The following is a 14,178-nucleotide window of genomic DNA, read 5'->3' on the forward strand; positions in this document are numbered from 1 at the left end:
TTATTTCCCATAAATGTAAACAAACTAGCGACTGGCTGAACAAGAAGTAGGACTGAGTGGACTTGTAGGCTCTAAAGTTTTACACTGTTTTGTTTTTGAATGCAGTTATGTAACAAAAACAAACTACATTTGTGAGTTGCACTTTCACCATAAAGAGATTGCACTATAGTACTTGTATGAGGTGAATTGAAAAACACTATTTCTTTTGCCATTTTTACAGTGCAAATATTTGTAATAAAAATAATAATATAAAGTGAGCACTGTCTACTTTGTATACTGTGTTGTAATTGAAATCAATATATTTGAAAATGTAGGAAAACATTCAAAAACATCCAAAATATTTAATAAATTTCAGTTGGTATTCTATTGTTTAACAGTGTGACTACAAATGTGATTAATCACGCTTAATTTTTTAAATCATGATTAATTTTTTTGAGTTAATCGCGTGAGTTAACTGCGATTAATCAACAGCCCTAGGAAAAAAGAGGAAGGAAGTGTTCTTATTTTAGTTTCCTTGTTTACACCACAGTTCTGCCTTAGTCTGTTAATGGTTATCTAGTTCAATGGTGCACAAACTGGGAGTTCTCGGGGGGCGGGGGGGTGGGGAGGCGCGAAGAAACTTCAGCCTTTCGCTCTTTTACTAAAATATACAAATATCACTTTTCACAGCAGACTTACTAGCACCCCATTACCACCCTTACTTGTGTGCTGCTGGTGGCGGCAGCGCACCAGTGATCTGTCAACATTATATTTAGGCATAAGGTAAAATTCATCTCTTCAAAAAAAGAAAAAATAAATTTTGTTGAGAAGCCCGTGAAACGTGATACCTGTTATTACAGTTATGACTGAGTCATCCTTGGCAGCTTCTTCAAGTGCTTGAATAATTTCTCTATACATCTATGTAAAAGAAGGATTAAAAAAGAACATAAGAAAAAAAAAAGTGATGTCACAAAAGAAAACCCATTTCACAATCTTTGAAATTAACCATAGTAGCATCTTTTTGCAGTTTACAGTCTCAATTTAGAGTATGATTTAGGTCAACACTAAGAGCTTTTGAAAAAATCAAAACCTTAAAAAGCTGTTCATGCTACCAAGGTGGTTAGTTTTTGTACATCAACTCAAAGCTAAAGAACAGATTGAAATGGAAAACAAATGAGACAATGAATAGCAGCAGAAGAATTACATAAATTGTTTGAAAGAGCAGGGAAATGGAGGACACGCCAGAACTGGAGGGAAAATAAAAGTCAGCTCTCTGCTTTTGGAAACATAGCACTAAGGCATTATGCTGAGGAGACAAATACCAAGAAGAAGAGCAGCTGCTGCTGCTTTAGGCTATGATTGGGCATTAGCAAAGTATATTCTTCGAAGTTACTTCACAAAAATGTAGCTGCTCAGCGTTTGTCCACGTGCATCACTATAGCGAACTGTGGGTCTCATCTGCTCGGTGCTGAAGGTTTCGACTCCCATTGAAGCCAATGGGAGTAGAGGAAGTCAGCATCTCATAGGACTGGGCCCACAATATTTGAAAGACACTCCAAAAAGTTGTTATAAAACTTCACCACAACATGTCAGCGAAACCAGGCTTTTAACCTGATGTAAGAGAATATTTAACCCTAATGTCAATGTCTTTACCTGTGTGGTGATAGCATTTTTCTTCTCAGGGCGGTTTAGCATTATCTTAGTGATGTTGTCTGTGGTGGTAACCTGTAGGGTTTCATATCCATGTTTGCTGTCAGGAGTAGTATCTTTCACCTGGCTAGAAGACTCAGAAGAGACCAAACTTGACACAAGGTCAACATATTTCTGTCTGGCATTGTCCTGTGGTGAGGAAAACCCAAAAATATTATTAAACAATGCTGGAGTCCAGCTCAGTCTCCTCTGCTTAGTGCAATGATGAACTGAAAATAGGATTTCCTTCTCAGTGTAAATCAAACTAGAAAAATCTGTTTAAATGGAAGTTATGTTCATCAAGGTGACCAAGATGCAAATAAGGACGTTTATTGAATGAACACTTTGTATGTTTTGTGTCTCATGAGAGCAATGGCAGAGGTTTTGATGGTGTTGAGCATTGCCAGTTTGAGGGGGAAAATATCTGTTTTGAAAATCCTTATGGTAGAATATGCTAAAGGCAAGGATTGTCACTTGGTTTTCCAGATTTGGGAGAAGAGGGCTCTCAAGGTATTCTATACTGAGATACACATTGGGACAGTCCTTCAGCAAAACAAAAATTTTATTTCAGAATGCAAGTACTAATGGAAAATAAAATGCCAGAAAAGGAGGCTAAGACACATTTTAAACAGTAAGCTACAGACATGAAAGAAAACTAAATATTTAGCTGAAACATAAAAAACAATCTGTTAACAGTGTAAAGATTAATAAGTGTAAATTCTTGGGTGTCTCACAAATTATTATCCTGAATGAAATGCTGCCTTTGAATATTATCATAACTGCTAGAGAATCTCCATTTCTCTATATCTGAACTTCAAGAATGGATTATTCTCTAGTAATATGAGTTGTTCAGCTCATTCTACAGGGTGTAGAGAGCCCATTTTAAAACAACCATCTACAAACACCCACACACACACACACATTTTGTAACTTATAGTTTCATCAGAGAACTGCTTTTCTATATGCATCAGTCTTTTATTTTGATAAGATTGCCCAACATTTTTTTTTTTTTTTAACATCCATATGTAAAATCTGATATCTCAAATCTTTACACTTGGTAACTAGAGTTCTTTTATGGAGAGATAATAGTCTGTTCATTCTAGGGTGCAAGAACGACCCAGACTTGCTCTTCTCTCACTCTAACAGATGTCTTGAGAATAAACATTTAATTACAAGTGGTAACCTTCCAAACAGAAAGATTTACCAATAACAATGATCAGGGCATAAGACTGGTCAGCTAGCTCAAAACAAAACAAACAAACAAACAAAAAAACCACCTTCTCTCTTCCCTTTTCACCTCCCACTTCCAAGTGATTTGGAAAACTTCTTCCTAATGATAGGTGGAGCTCAAAAGTTTCAATTCACAGAAGTACTAAAATTTCTGGATGCTTATTGAAAGGCTTCTTGATCTAGAAATTGTATTGCAATCTCACGACAGACCCTCTATGTTTCTGGCAGAAACCAGTAAGTGTGGAGACACGGGAAAAATTGAGGGGAGGGAAATTTAAACCAATGAGTTCCAAAATGGTTTCAGTTCAGTTCTAATTTTGCATACACTGGTTTACCTCATCTTTATGCCCCCATACCCAAGGTTAAAGTTTTTTGTTTTCCCCTGCAATTGCTGATCACAGTATTAGCACCCAAAGAGCAAGGAGTTGCATTCTTTACATTGATTTAGTCATTTGATCTCACAGAGAGCTACGAAAACATCACCACTGAACTTGGATTTCTCAGGAAAGAATAATTATCCAACAGGTTCTTTATAAATTCAATTATATGTAATTTGGGGCCAATTTTTAAAAGAATGTAAAAGCCCAGCCTCCCTTTTGGGCAGGATACATTAAATTGAAAAGATTTGAACCTACATTTTTAAGCCTATAAATGAATTGCTGTCACAAATCTTAGTACTTGCATCTTAACTACCTCTCTTGTGGCTGCAATTAGGTAAATAAACCGTAGGAGCACATTTTGCAAGCACAAATTGTGGCCAAAAAGGAAAGGCTACTCTGTTGAAAACTTGGCTCTTAAGTCTAATCAATGGCAAAAAAGTATATTAATATATGATATTAACATAGGTTGGTTGTATGTTGTCCCCTTTCAGAATATTGAGTTAAGCAAAATTCAAAGTCTGAAAACCAGGAAATGCAGAGTTAAGGTTGCACACACCACCTTAACTTTGCCCTCTTTCAGCAATGCCCCAGTTCGCCCCATTAACACATATACTTTTACTTTGCCAACCCCAGAGGCGCTGCAATGTACAAGCTCTTCACCTCCTCTTGCAACCCATTCACTCTCACCCTCAAGATTCCATCTAACACTATTAAAAGGTAGACAAGGGGGGAAAAGGGTCCTCCTCCTCCATTTTCCCTAACTCCCAAGGTCTCTCCCCTCCCCTACGAACCATGCCCATTTATCCACCTCCCACACTACACCCCAAAACCCCTCTCCCTTTATTCCACCACTCCACCACCCTCCTAATGTCCATCTCTTCCCAGGAAACATTCACACATTTAATTTTCCCCCACAAAGACTGATTACATTCCCCCAAAATAAAATTGCCACCCAGGAGTCACAAATTGTAGCAGCCTCCAGCCACTCCGTCATAATCCTTTTGTTTTAAGTTATTCACACACTCCTACCTATCCTTAGTTATGTTAACTGAAGGATGTTCACAGCCATCAAGCCCAATGAGGTCTGTGATTCATCTAGTCATTAGTATCGCTCAGGGCACATCTACACTATAAAAATTAAGTTGACCTAACTTATGTCAGCCTACAGCCATGCAGTAATTACATCGCTTGTGTGTGTCTACACTTTGCTCATGTCAGCGGTATGCTTTTTCGCCAGGAGTACTTCACCAACTGAACTGTCAGTGTGGGGCATTGTGGGATGGCTTTTGAAAGCCAGCAACAGTCAATGTAAGCAACGCAGCACGTACACTGACACTGTGCCGACCTAACTACATTGACACTGACTCTGCATCTCTCGTGGAGGTAGAGTTATTAAGTCGATGTAGTTAGTGAATTACGTTGGCAGGAGCTAAATATTAGTGTAGACACTTACAGAGTTAGGTCAACATAAGCTGCCTTGTGTGGACGAACTGTAGTGTAGAGCAGGGCTCAGTTTAACAGTACAAGCCAGCAGAAGGAAACTGGGGGTTTTTTTTTGGGGGGGGGGGGGGGGCGGCTGTAACTTGGGAACCTTTTAGTTAAATGACCCCATGGTTGGACCACTAACGCCCCCCGAGGCACATCAAATTTCAATGCAATGCAAGTAACTGTTCGGATTTTAGAACACTTAAAAGAGTTGAGCTTTAAAGCATATAAAATGGTGGGAAAAGGAAACTCTTGCCATTTTTCTGTACTGGAATATGCACACTAAAAAAAATTTACATTTTCTTAAATACCATGCACTACCTTGGGTAAAACTTGACAGATTAAGACTATTTTGACCCATATCACATCAGTAGTTTGATCTCTAGCACCACACAAAAAAGCCCATCTAGAAACTTTTTGAAAAATGGCTAGTTCTGGGGAGAGGGAGCTTCTCTCTCTGTAACCCCTAGCTGAAATGACCCAAAAATTGGGTCATTAACCCTATCCAGGCACTCTCCTGATAAACACCAAATTTAAAAGAAATCCAAATACGTATGTCAATTTTAAAGGCCTTAGAAAGGTTGACCTTTAATCAGAAACTGTGATGCAACCTTAACTATAGTAGTGCTGCTGCTGTGATGTTCAGTTTTGCCATTGATAACTGATTGGTGGCTGCTGCTATGCCTGGTTCAGTTTTGGTTGTTGCTGATTTGTACTCTGCCTGGCCCATCTTGATTTGCACTAGTTTGTCTCTTATGGCCTGGTCTTCGTGCCTTGTCACCTTAGCATGAATCTTATCGGCACCCATGGTGGTTTTATGTTGCTGCAAAGGAGGAGTGTGCAGACTGATAGCTGCAGATTTGGGCTTGGTGCTGCATGAATGAACTCCTTCCAATGTTGCTGCTTCAGCCCAGAAAACATGGCCAATGGTTCTACTGCTGGATGAGCTGGGTCAGATATAGGCCAAGCAACAGCCAGTGCATGCTCACATGCTTCAATATCTTACAGACTTCCACACTGCACAGCTTGACACAAGATTAACTCCTGGGGACATTTCGTGCTGTTGTTGAAATAACAGAAGATGTCAATTAGGAGCTCATCATGAGTAAGGCCGTGTGTCTATCATGGAGGTCATGGATTCCGTGACTTTCTGTGGCCTCCATGACATTTGCAGCAGCTGGCTCCAGGGCTGCCCCAGCACTCGGGCAGCCCCTGGGCCAGCAGCAGCAGCACTTTAGGTGTGGGAAGGGGCTCAGGGCTGGGGTAGGAGATTGAGTGCGGGGCTGCAGTTCCCAGCCAATGGGAGCTGCGGAGCTAGCGCTTATGGCGGGGGGCAGCACGCAAAGCCCCCCGGCCTTCCCTCCTCCTAGGTGCTGCAGGGACATGCCAGCCGCTTCCGGGGAGCTGCGCAGAGCCAGGTAGGGAGCCTGCCAGCCCCGCCAACCCTATCCTCCCCCCCAGCAACAGCAGGGTCCCAGGCCACGCGCTGCTGCCCGCCCTTCCACCAGCACCAGCGGACCTCCGCTCGCCTCCCCCACATACCAGTGGGCCTCCACCCCAGCACCAGCGGCCCCCAGAGTACCCCCGGCCCAAGTTTTAGTCAGGGGTATATAGTACAAGTCATGGACAGGTTACGGGCCATGAATTTTTGTTTACTGCCCGTGTCCTGTCCATGACTTTTACTAAAAATACCTGTGACTAAAACATAGCCTTAATCATGATATTTTGCACTTCTCTCAGATATTGCACTTCTCTCAGCTGTGATGTGCACAAGGTGAAGTGGGCAGCCCACAAGAGAGATGTTTCTCTTGAATAAACACTGCAACACCCTTGCGCTTGCCCATCATGACAGAAGCACTGTCACATCAAAAGCCAAGCGGTTTGACCATGGGATTTTCCTGGCATCCATATCTGAATTCAGAAGATGATCTCTTTGATAATGGCTGTCTTTGTGCGAATACATACGTATCTCCTGGTGATTTCCAAATCAGGAAAAGCCGTTTTCAGCAGCTTTGAGACATGACTGCTCACCACAACTGGCAAATTATGCTCAGCGATGAAGCCCGTTACTAACACTTCAGCACAGATCACATTCTTGTTGATGTCTGCAGTAAAGAATTGCTTTATCTGCATGCTGCTGGCTGGTGTTTTTGCTGTCTCAACATGCTTTTTCGCACAATGCAAATTTTCACATTTTTACAACAGCCATGCATGATGGATATGTCCATGTGACATAGTTGACAGTACACCCAATTTTCCACTCTCTCTCAATAGCTTAATCACTTCAAATTTGGTTGTATAGTCCATTTTGAACTTCGGAAACCATTCCACTTAGGGCTTTTCTGGCATATTTGTCTCATTTTTATCACCCACATCAGCCATTTTTATCAACAATGACTGCTAGTGAACTCTGGGGCAAATGGAGTGTAGCAAAAAAGAAGTCATGGCTGCTTGCTCCCACGGCACTCCTTTCACTAGAGGTGCAACCAGAATTTTCATAAGGAGGTCACCTGAGAGGCCTGCACATGTGTATCGGGTTCCCCCTTTGCATAGCTAGGACCTCTCCCCCCTCCACACTGAGAAACCGGGACCAGCTGGCATGCTCTAAAAAGTTATCTAGAGCACGTTAATATAGTCCAGCAGGGTCTACATGGGGCAGTTAGAGCACGCCACACATCTTGTAGCATGGGTTCTACAACCAGCGCCACAAACCCCATTCAAAATTGCTGGGGCTTCCTTTCTATCAGGCCCTCACCGTGCAGTCTGCGCATGTGCCACGGGGGAGAAGAATGACCCCCATGGCCACCACACTATTTGCTGCATTTGTTGGACCTGAACGGTTGCAAGTGACACAAAAGTCATAGATTTGAGGCCTGAATTTATAAATACACGGAAAAAATCAGGAGATTATGGAAAATAAGGGAGGGCTGGCATTTCTGCTATTGAGCTGGCCAGTTTCACAATCAGGAACTCGATCTGCTAAATACATTAATGTGGCTAGGAAGAAGCAGTCAGGCTTATGGCAGCATAGTGCAAAGACCTAACTATAGTTTGTACAAGGCAGCTCAGCCTTCAGTGTATTGATGCGGCTACCCCACTCAGACAATGCACAAAGAGCCATTACTTTCTCGCACTGTGAACATCACTATGTATGATTACTATTCTGAAGTACTGCAGTCTGTAAACATTGCTTATTAACTGTAAGCCCTTTTAAAAAAAAATTAGTGCATCAGTGAAGACTGATCAACAATTCATGATATGAGAATCAGAACATGAGAACTAGCAATAATATAGAGCTACCACAGCATAATCAATATGAAAGAAAGAAATCATTACCCCTCTGACAATGATTAGTTAAGCGATGTTAGCTATATTATTGCTAAGCTAAGTGAAGAAATTTTTTTTCTGATGCAGCAGTTTGTCCATTAGAACTAGCAGAAGTTGTTTCAGGAAAGTCCAAATTTTGCCAACTGACACGACTTAGGGAGAAGATATTTGGCTCTTAAAAGTACAGTTTTACTCTGAAAAGTGACTAAAATGGCATAGCAGGAAACATTTTTATTCTCTCTCAATAGATTTCATATATAAAAGTGTGCTTAGTTTAAAAATAAAAATATATAGTTCTATCAGCTTTGCAAACTCATCCTAGGGCTCTGGTAATCTACCTGCATTAGTTTGCAAGGCTTACAGTTAGAAGAACCATATTTTAACTTATAAACTAAGATTCCATATCAAAAAGTATTCTATTGAGACAGAATAAAAATGGGATACAACTAGGCTGTTTTTTAGAGTCACTTTTCACAGTCTTTTAGCTGATAAGTTCCCTATTTCATGTGACAAGTTACCAACATCCATGAAATGAGCATTCCCGATGGAAGATTTCTTCCTCTTTTAAAGAAAGAGATAGAAACTAGCTTAATTCCACTTGTAAAGTCCACAAAGTAGGCACAAATTTGTTGCTGGGGTAGTGTTGTTTATCAGCTAAAACCAAATTAGACATTAGTCTAAGGATCCTCGCCTTTAACTTCCTTATGACAACACCCAATTCATCCACATATACGTTAGCCAGGAGGCCTGGGTAAGACTAGCATTTGGAACAAGTCATTTTCCGTCCTTGATCAGCTGATAGAATATTCTATAGAACTAAGGCTTTTTATCTCTTCCTGGAATACCAGAAGCGCATGTGCGCTCTCTCTCTCTCTCTCTTTTTGTATCTATTCAACAACTAAGAGAGACACAGGGAGGCAGACACCCTTGTTCTCCCACACATACACACAGTCAGGGGCTTAATCTGTAGGGCAATGAAAAGTGCTATAAAGCCCATTTCATTTTTTACATTTTAGCATTTCTTTAAAAAAACGACAATTAGAATGGCACTTTTAAAAGCAAGCAAACAAACCTTCCTTGAATAAGTAATTACACCTAAAAAACTCTTGTAGACAAACATTTCCATCAACTGTTGGTAACACTTTACACCAAGTTTACAAAGCAAAAATATAAAACCAAAATATTTTAGAAGTTTGTAAGACAGTGCAGAATATGCTGATGTCTGAAACAGACTTTCAACTCACACGCAGTAACACACTAACCCTTCACTAATCAGTATCAAATACCTGGTTGGTAAATGATGTGATGAATTGAAAGCAGTGCTATATTCACCTTAGACAAACTGCCAAGTGAACTCCATGCATCCCATTTGGCCTTCTTGACAAAGTCAAGCATACCAGGCTTCGGAGAACTGCAGGGACCCTCGGTAGCCTGTATAAAGGATGGAATAAACTCATGTAAGCTTTCAAGTAAGTTCAAATTTCTCAACCAGTAGGCTGGGGGCAAAGAACACAACCACTATCAATCATTACATGATCATGGCACAGAAGCTCTGAAAACAAACGAGTATGCTCCAAAGAAAGGAGTACTGTAAAATCACTATGTCTCTATTAAGTCTTTTAAGTATTTAAGATAAGCAAGCATGCAACTTCTCAGGAACCCAATCTCAATATTGTACAGACACTCCAACCATTTTAATTAAATTAAAAAAACCAACATGTTTTTAAAAGGTGTATTTGTGTATACAGTTTACAAAAATATCGTTGCACGAGATCAATCTTTCTTTAAGAAAGGCACATTACCTATACAGGGAGAGAAATATTTAAACCCCAGCTTACTAATGTCAGCTGTTACTGACAATAACAGGTAAAGGTCTATCTTTAAAAAGTGTGTGTTCTTGAATTTTATTAAAAGAACAATTAGTTCCTTCAATACAACAAGATATGGCCCAGACTAACCCCGCACCCCAGATTAATCTTTTCCCCATACACTTCATACCAGTGGTTTTCAACCTTTCACAGACCCCTTAGAGTTTCAGATCCCAGAAAAGGCATTCAATTTTTCTGATCAAAAGGATGTGAATACCTCCATCTGCAGGTCAAAACCTGGAAGTGTTGTTGTTACCATAGAAGCCCAGTTTAACACTTAAAAAAAAAAAAAAAAAAGGAGATTGAAAACCACTGCTTCATACCATTACAAAGAGATTCCTTTAGGATAGTAAGACCCACCCCACTATAAAGGGCTTGCATAATGCCCTCTGTCACGTTGTCCACTTTAAGCCTTAGTAATAAATACAATGGGTTGAAACCCAAGTTCCCTCTAAGCTGCTCGACTGTGCAGCAGCCTATCAAGTACCGTGCAGGCACTCAGGGCTGCGGCAGGGAGGGGCAAAGGAGCCTCTCCCGCAGCTCCAGCCTGAATCTGCCATGGCTCTCCCACGGCTTCAGTCCCGGAGCTGCTGCAGCCGGGGAGAGGCGCTTCTCCCACCTAGTCCAGGTGCCACAGCGATGAGAGAGGACTGGGGGGGGGGGAGGGGAGGAGTCCTCTCTCCCCACCGCGGCCCCGGGGCTGCCTGTACCTCAAGCCCCTCATCCCTGGCCTCAGCCCAGAGCCTGCACCCCCAGCTGGAGCCCTCACTCACCAGCAACCCAACCCTCTGCCACAGCCCTGAACCCCCTCCCGTACCCTGAACCCCTCATCCCCGGCCCCACCCTTGAGCCCGCACCCCCAGCTGGAGTCCTCACTCCCTGTACCCCAGCCCTGAGCCCACTCCCACACTCCGAACCAGTCTGCCCCACCCCCATTGCACATCACCTCCATATTGGTGCACATAACAAAATTCATTCCACACATGCATGGGAAAAATTAGAGGGAACATTGGTTGAAACTATAATCATTTTACACAAACTAAGTGGTGGATTAATTTTTTACCTCAGAAAAAAATTCCGTAGGCATATAGGACCTGTACACACTGCTGAAAGGGAGTGAATTGAATTCTATTTCTTCTTGTGCATTGACAATTCCACACATACTCCCAGTCCAAATCAGGCACACCTCACACCAGACTGAAGGTAATGGAATAGTACAGGTGTCACTGAGGGCATAATATGACTCACAAACCAAACCAGTTACTGGTGATTATTCATGAGGTGAGAAGAACTCAGCTTGACTCTCAGAGCTCAGGCAGAGTTGGCAGAGCTGTCATTTATTAAAAAACAATTAAAAAGCATTTCTGAAATGGAATGAAGTTGCTCAGACACAAAATGTACAACCCTATAATGCCTTTTAAGAAGAATTCTTTTACAGTCACTTTTCAGACTATAGCCACAATTTAAACAAAAATTGTCTGACCTACCTGTTTAAACAATGCGTAGAGCTTCAACTTTACTTCATTACCAGGGTCCTCCTTCAAAAGCTTCAGCTGATCTTTAGCCTTTTCAAAAACTTCCTGACTGACTCGCATGGTAGCTCCAGTCGTATGCAGCTGAATTACAGGAAAACGGACAGCATGCACTGTCCTACTATAAGGAAAACAAATATCCATTTATAGCTAGCTGTTTAGTCTGCTGTAACTATAAAAGTTGTTTTTCAAGATGTTTAATGTTTGCCTTTAAAAAAGAAACATTCACGGGGTCACAACTACATGTTCAAAAAACAACAACTTGGTAAATAAATACAAAAAAAATTACAAAAAGTCACTGTAGAAATTTGATGCAACTCGTAGCATAATTAGCCTTTGAACAACTAGTACCTAATCCTTTCCTGTACATAAACTAGAGTGCCAGAGATAGGAGTCAACCAGGACACTGCCAGAAGAGAAAGGGGACAGAGGGAGAAAGTTATGTGATCAGGTGCCAGTCAAGCTGCAAAACACTGATCAGTTGCACTGGTGGCAAATTAATGTTTGTTTTTACCTATAAATCCATAACTCCACTGATTCCATCTATTCTGGCTGTATTGGAGAACACAATCGAAAAAATATATTGTTATGTGTTCAATGCTGTGTATACAGTAGAACCTCAGTTACGAAGACCTGAGGAATGGAGGTTGTTTGTAACTCTGAAATGTTGGTAACCCTGAACAAAACATTATGGCCGTTCTTTCAAAAGTTTACAACTAAACACTGACTTAATGCAGCTTTGAAACTTTACTTTGCAGAATAAAACTGCTGCTTTTAACCATCTTATTTTAAATGAAACACACATAGAAACAGTTTCCTTATCTTGTCAATTTTTTTTAAACTTTCCCTTTCTTTTTTTAGTAGTTTACGTTTACCACTGTACTGTACATGCTTTTTTGGGGGGTGGGGTGCGGTGCAGGGGGTCTCTATTGCTGCCTGATTGCGTGTACTTCCAGTTCCAAATAAGGTGTGTGGTTGGCCAGTCAATTTGTAACTCTGAGGTTTTACTGTATTTAGTTTACAAGCTACGCAAGTCTAAAAAAATCTCTTGTAGTCACTGTCATTTTTTATAAATTCCTCAAGTCCAAATATATGTAACATCAAATACTGGAGTCTATTGGTCTGATTCTCCTGTAAGACGAGCGGGAATCAAGAGTAATTCCAGTGCAGGTGATGGAGTTGCATCACTCTTCTACATTGGTGTAAAAGAACAATCAGACCCAAAATGTTCTGTTGACATTTGGGACTAGACCTGGTCAAAATATCGGACTGAAGTTTTCCATCAGAAAATGCATTTTTTTGGTCACAATTGAAAAATGTTTTGCAGGAATGTATCGATTTCAATTAAATCTTTTCTGTGGAAAAAGTGTTGAAACTAATCATTTTGACTCATTTCATTTTTGTTTTCACTGCTACATTCTAATAATTTTCACACTGTATACAGCTGATATTTTATCTATTATAATATTATCAAAAGTGTTTCAAGGTTTCTGAATAAAAATTTTTTGGCATTTCTGTTCTGTGGGGGGAAAAAATGGCTTTTTGTTCCAATTAAAGAAGGAAACAAATTTTGAAATGTCAGTATTTCCCACAGAATGGGCATTCCATTTTCTAACCAGCTCCAGTTGGGACATTAACAGGTAAATATTTTCCAGGTCTTAATTTAATATCGTTCTTATTCATTCTGTTAGTACTTACATTACAAAAACATTCTTTTGCAGATCAGATCCATATCAAGTAACTCACCCTTTTTTCCTCTACAGTCAGAATTTTAAAGAAATCTAGAAATAATGCCTTTCCAGGATGTTGCATAATGCAATATCCAACTCCCTTGATTGCTATATCCATCTTATATACAAGATAGTTTGTGTTTTTAAGCATGACAAATTCTGACAGACCTTATACATTTTAGTACAAGATGACTCTGGAGCTTATAACTGCCTCTCGTGGGGCACTATATCCAATGTTTTATAGTATTCTTCGCATGCTTTGCCTGTAATTTTTTTTTTCTATCTAGCTACAGCACTTCTGGGACACTATCATTAATGTTGGCATTGTTGAATTTTAAATTTCTGGTATTTCTTCCTTTTTTGGGCCACTGAGTTTGTGTGTAGGTGGAGCAACATACCCTTCATCAGTTACACGGGAAAAATGGTGACACTCAGCTTTGCCTGTTATTACAAATTGATGTAACTCAGAATTGGCTCCAAAAGCCTGAGTTTTAAAAAAAGCACCAATAAGTCATGCAATTTGACATCAGAACCACCACATCATCACAGGAAGCAAAAAGAATCAAGCCCTTTATACAAGCTAACCAACAGTACGGCATTTGTTAAACTGTGTGTCATGTAGTCTTTCTAAGGCTAGGTAGGAAAAAAAGAGATTCTGTTGCAAGGTACCACACATGTATTCAGTATCAAATAAGCTTTTGGGTTTGTCAAGGTAGAAATTTTCATCTTTAGTAAGTATGAAAAAGGCAGTTAGATGGCAAAGAAATAACTGAAGAACAGCAGGAGGATTCCTCCCAATAGGTCTAGATTCAGAGCTACAGTCACTGGCACCCAAGTGTTACATTGAGTCCTATCTTACCCAAACACTTCTAAGTTACTAGGTAGACAGATGACTTGTATTACTGTTATGCCACTTCGTATCCTTCCTTCTGTTCTCCTTCCCTTTCCCTTGTGCCGC

The 14,178-nt window shown here is 40.5% G+C and overlaps 1 protein-coding gene across 9 annotated transcripts in view; it reads right to left on the reverse strand.

The window, feature by feature from the left end:
* The window catches only part of ECI2 (enoyl-CoA delta isomerase 2), a 47,450-nt gene that overhangs the window by 10,348 nt on the left and 22,924 nt on the right, over window positions 1-14,178 (reverse strand). For 7 of the 9 annotated variants that reach the window (XM_005305980.4, XM_005305981.4, XM_065584902.1 and 4 more), the window contains 4 exons: window positions 11,446-11,611; window positions 9,423-9,521; window positions 1,633-1,818; window positions 828-897 (listed from right to left, as the gene is read on the reverse strand). In XM_005305980.4, the coding sequence (XP_005306037.1) occupies window positions 828-897; window positions 1,633-1,818; window positions 9,423-9,521; window positions 11,446-11,611 (521 nt within the window). Of the gene's footprint in view, window positions 1-827; window positions 898-1,632; window positions 1,819-9,422; window positions 9,522-10,175; window positions 10,235-11,445; window positions 11,612-14,178 lie in introns of all 9 variants that reach the window. The other 2 variants (XM_042860578.2, XM_008165362.4) reach the window with 2 other exon arrangements.

This window comes from Chrysemys picta, chromosome 2 (assembly GCF_011386835.1).
Source record: "Chrysemys picta bellii isolate R12L10 chromosome 2, ASM1138683v2, whole genome shotgun sequence".
NCBI classification, from domain to species: domain Eukaryota; kingdom Metazoa; phylum Chordata; order Testudines; family Emydidae; genus Chrysemys; species Chrysemys picta.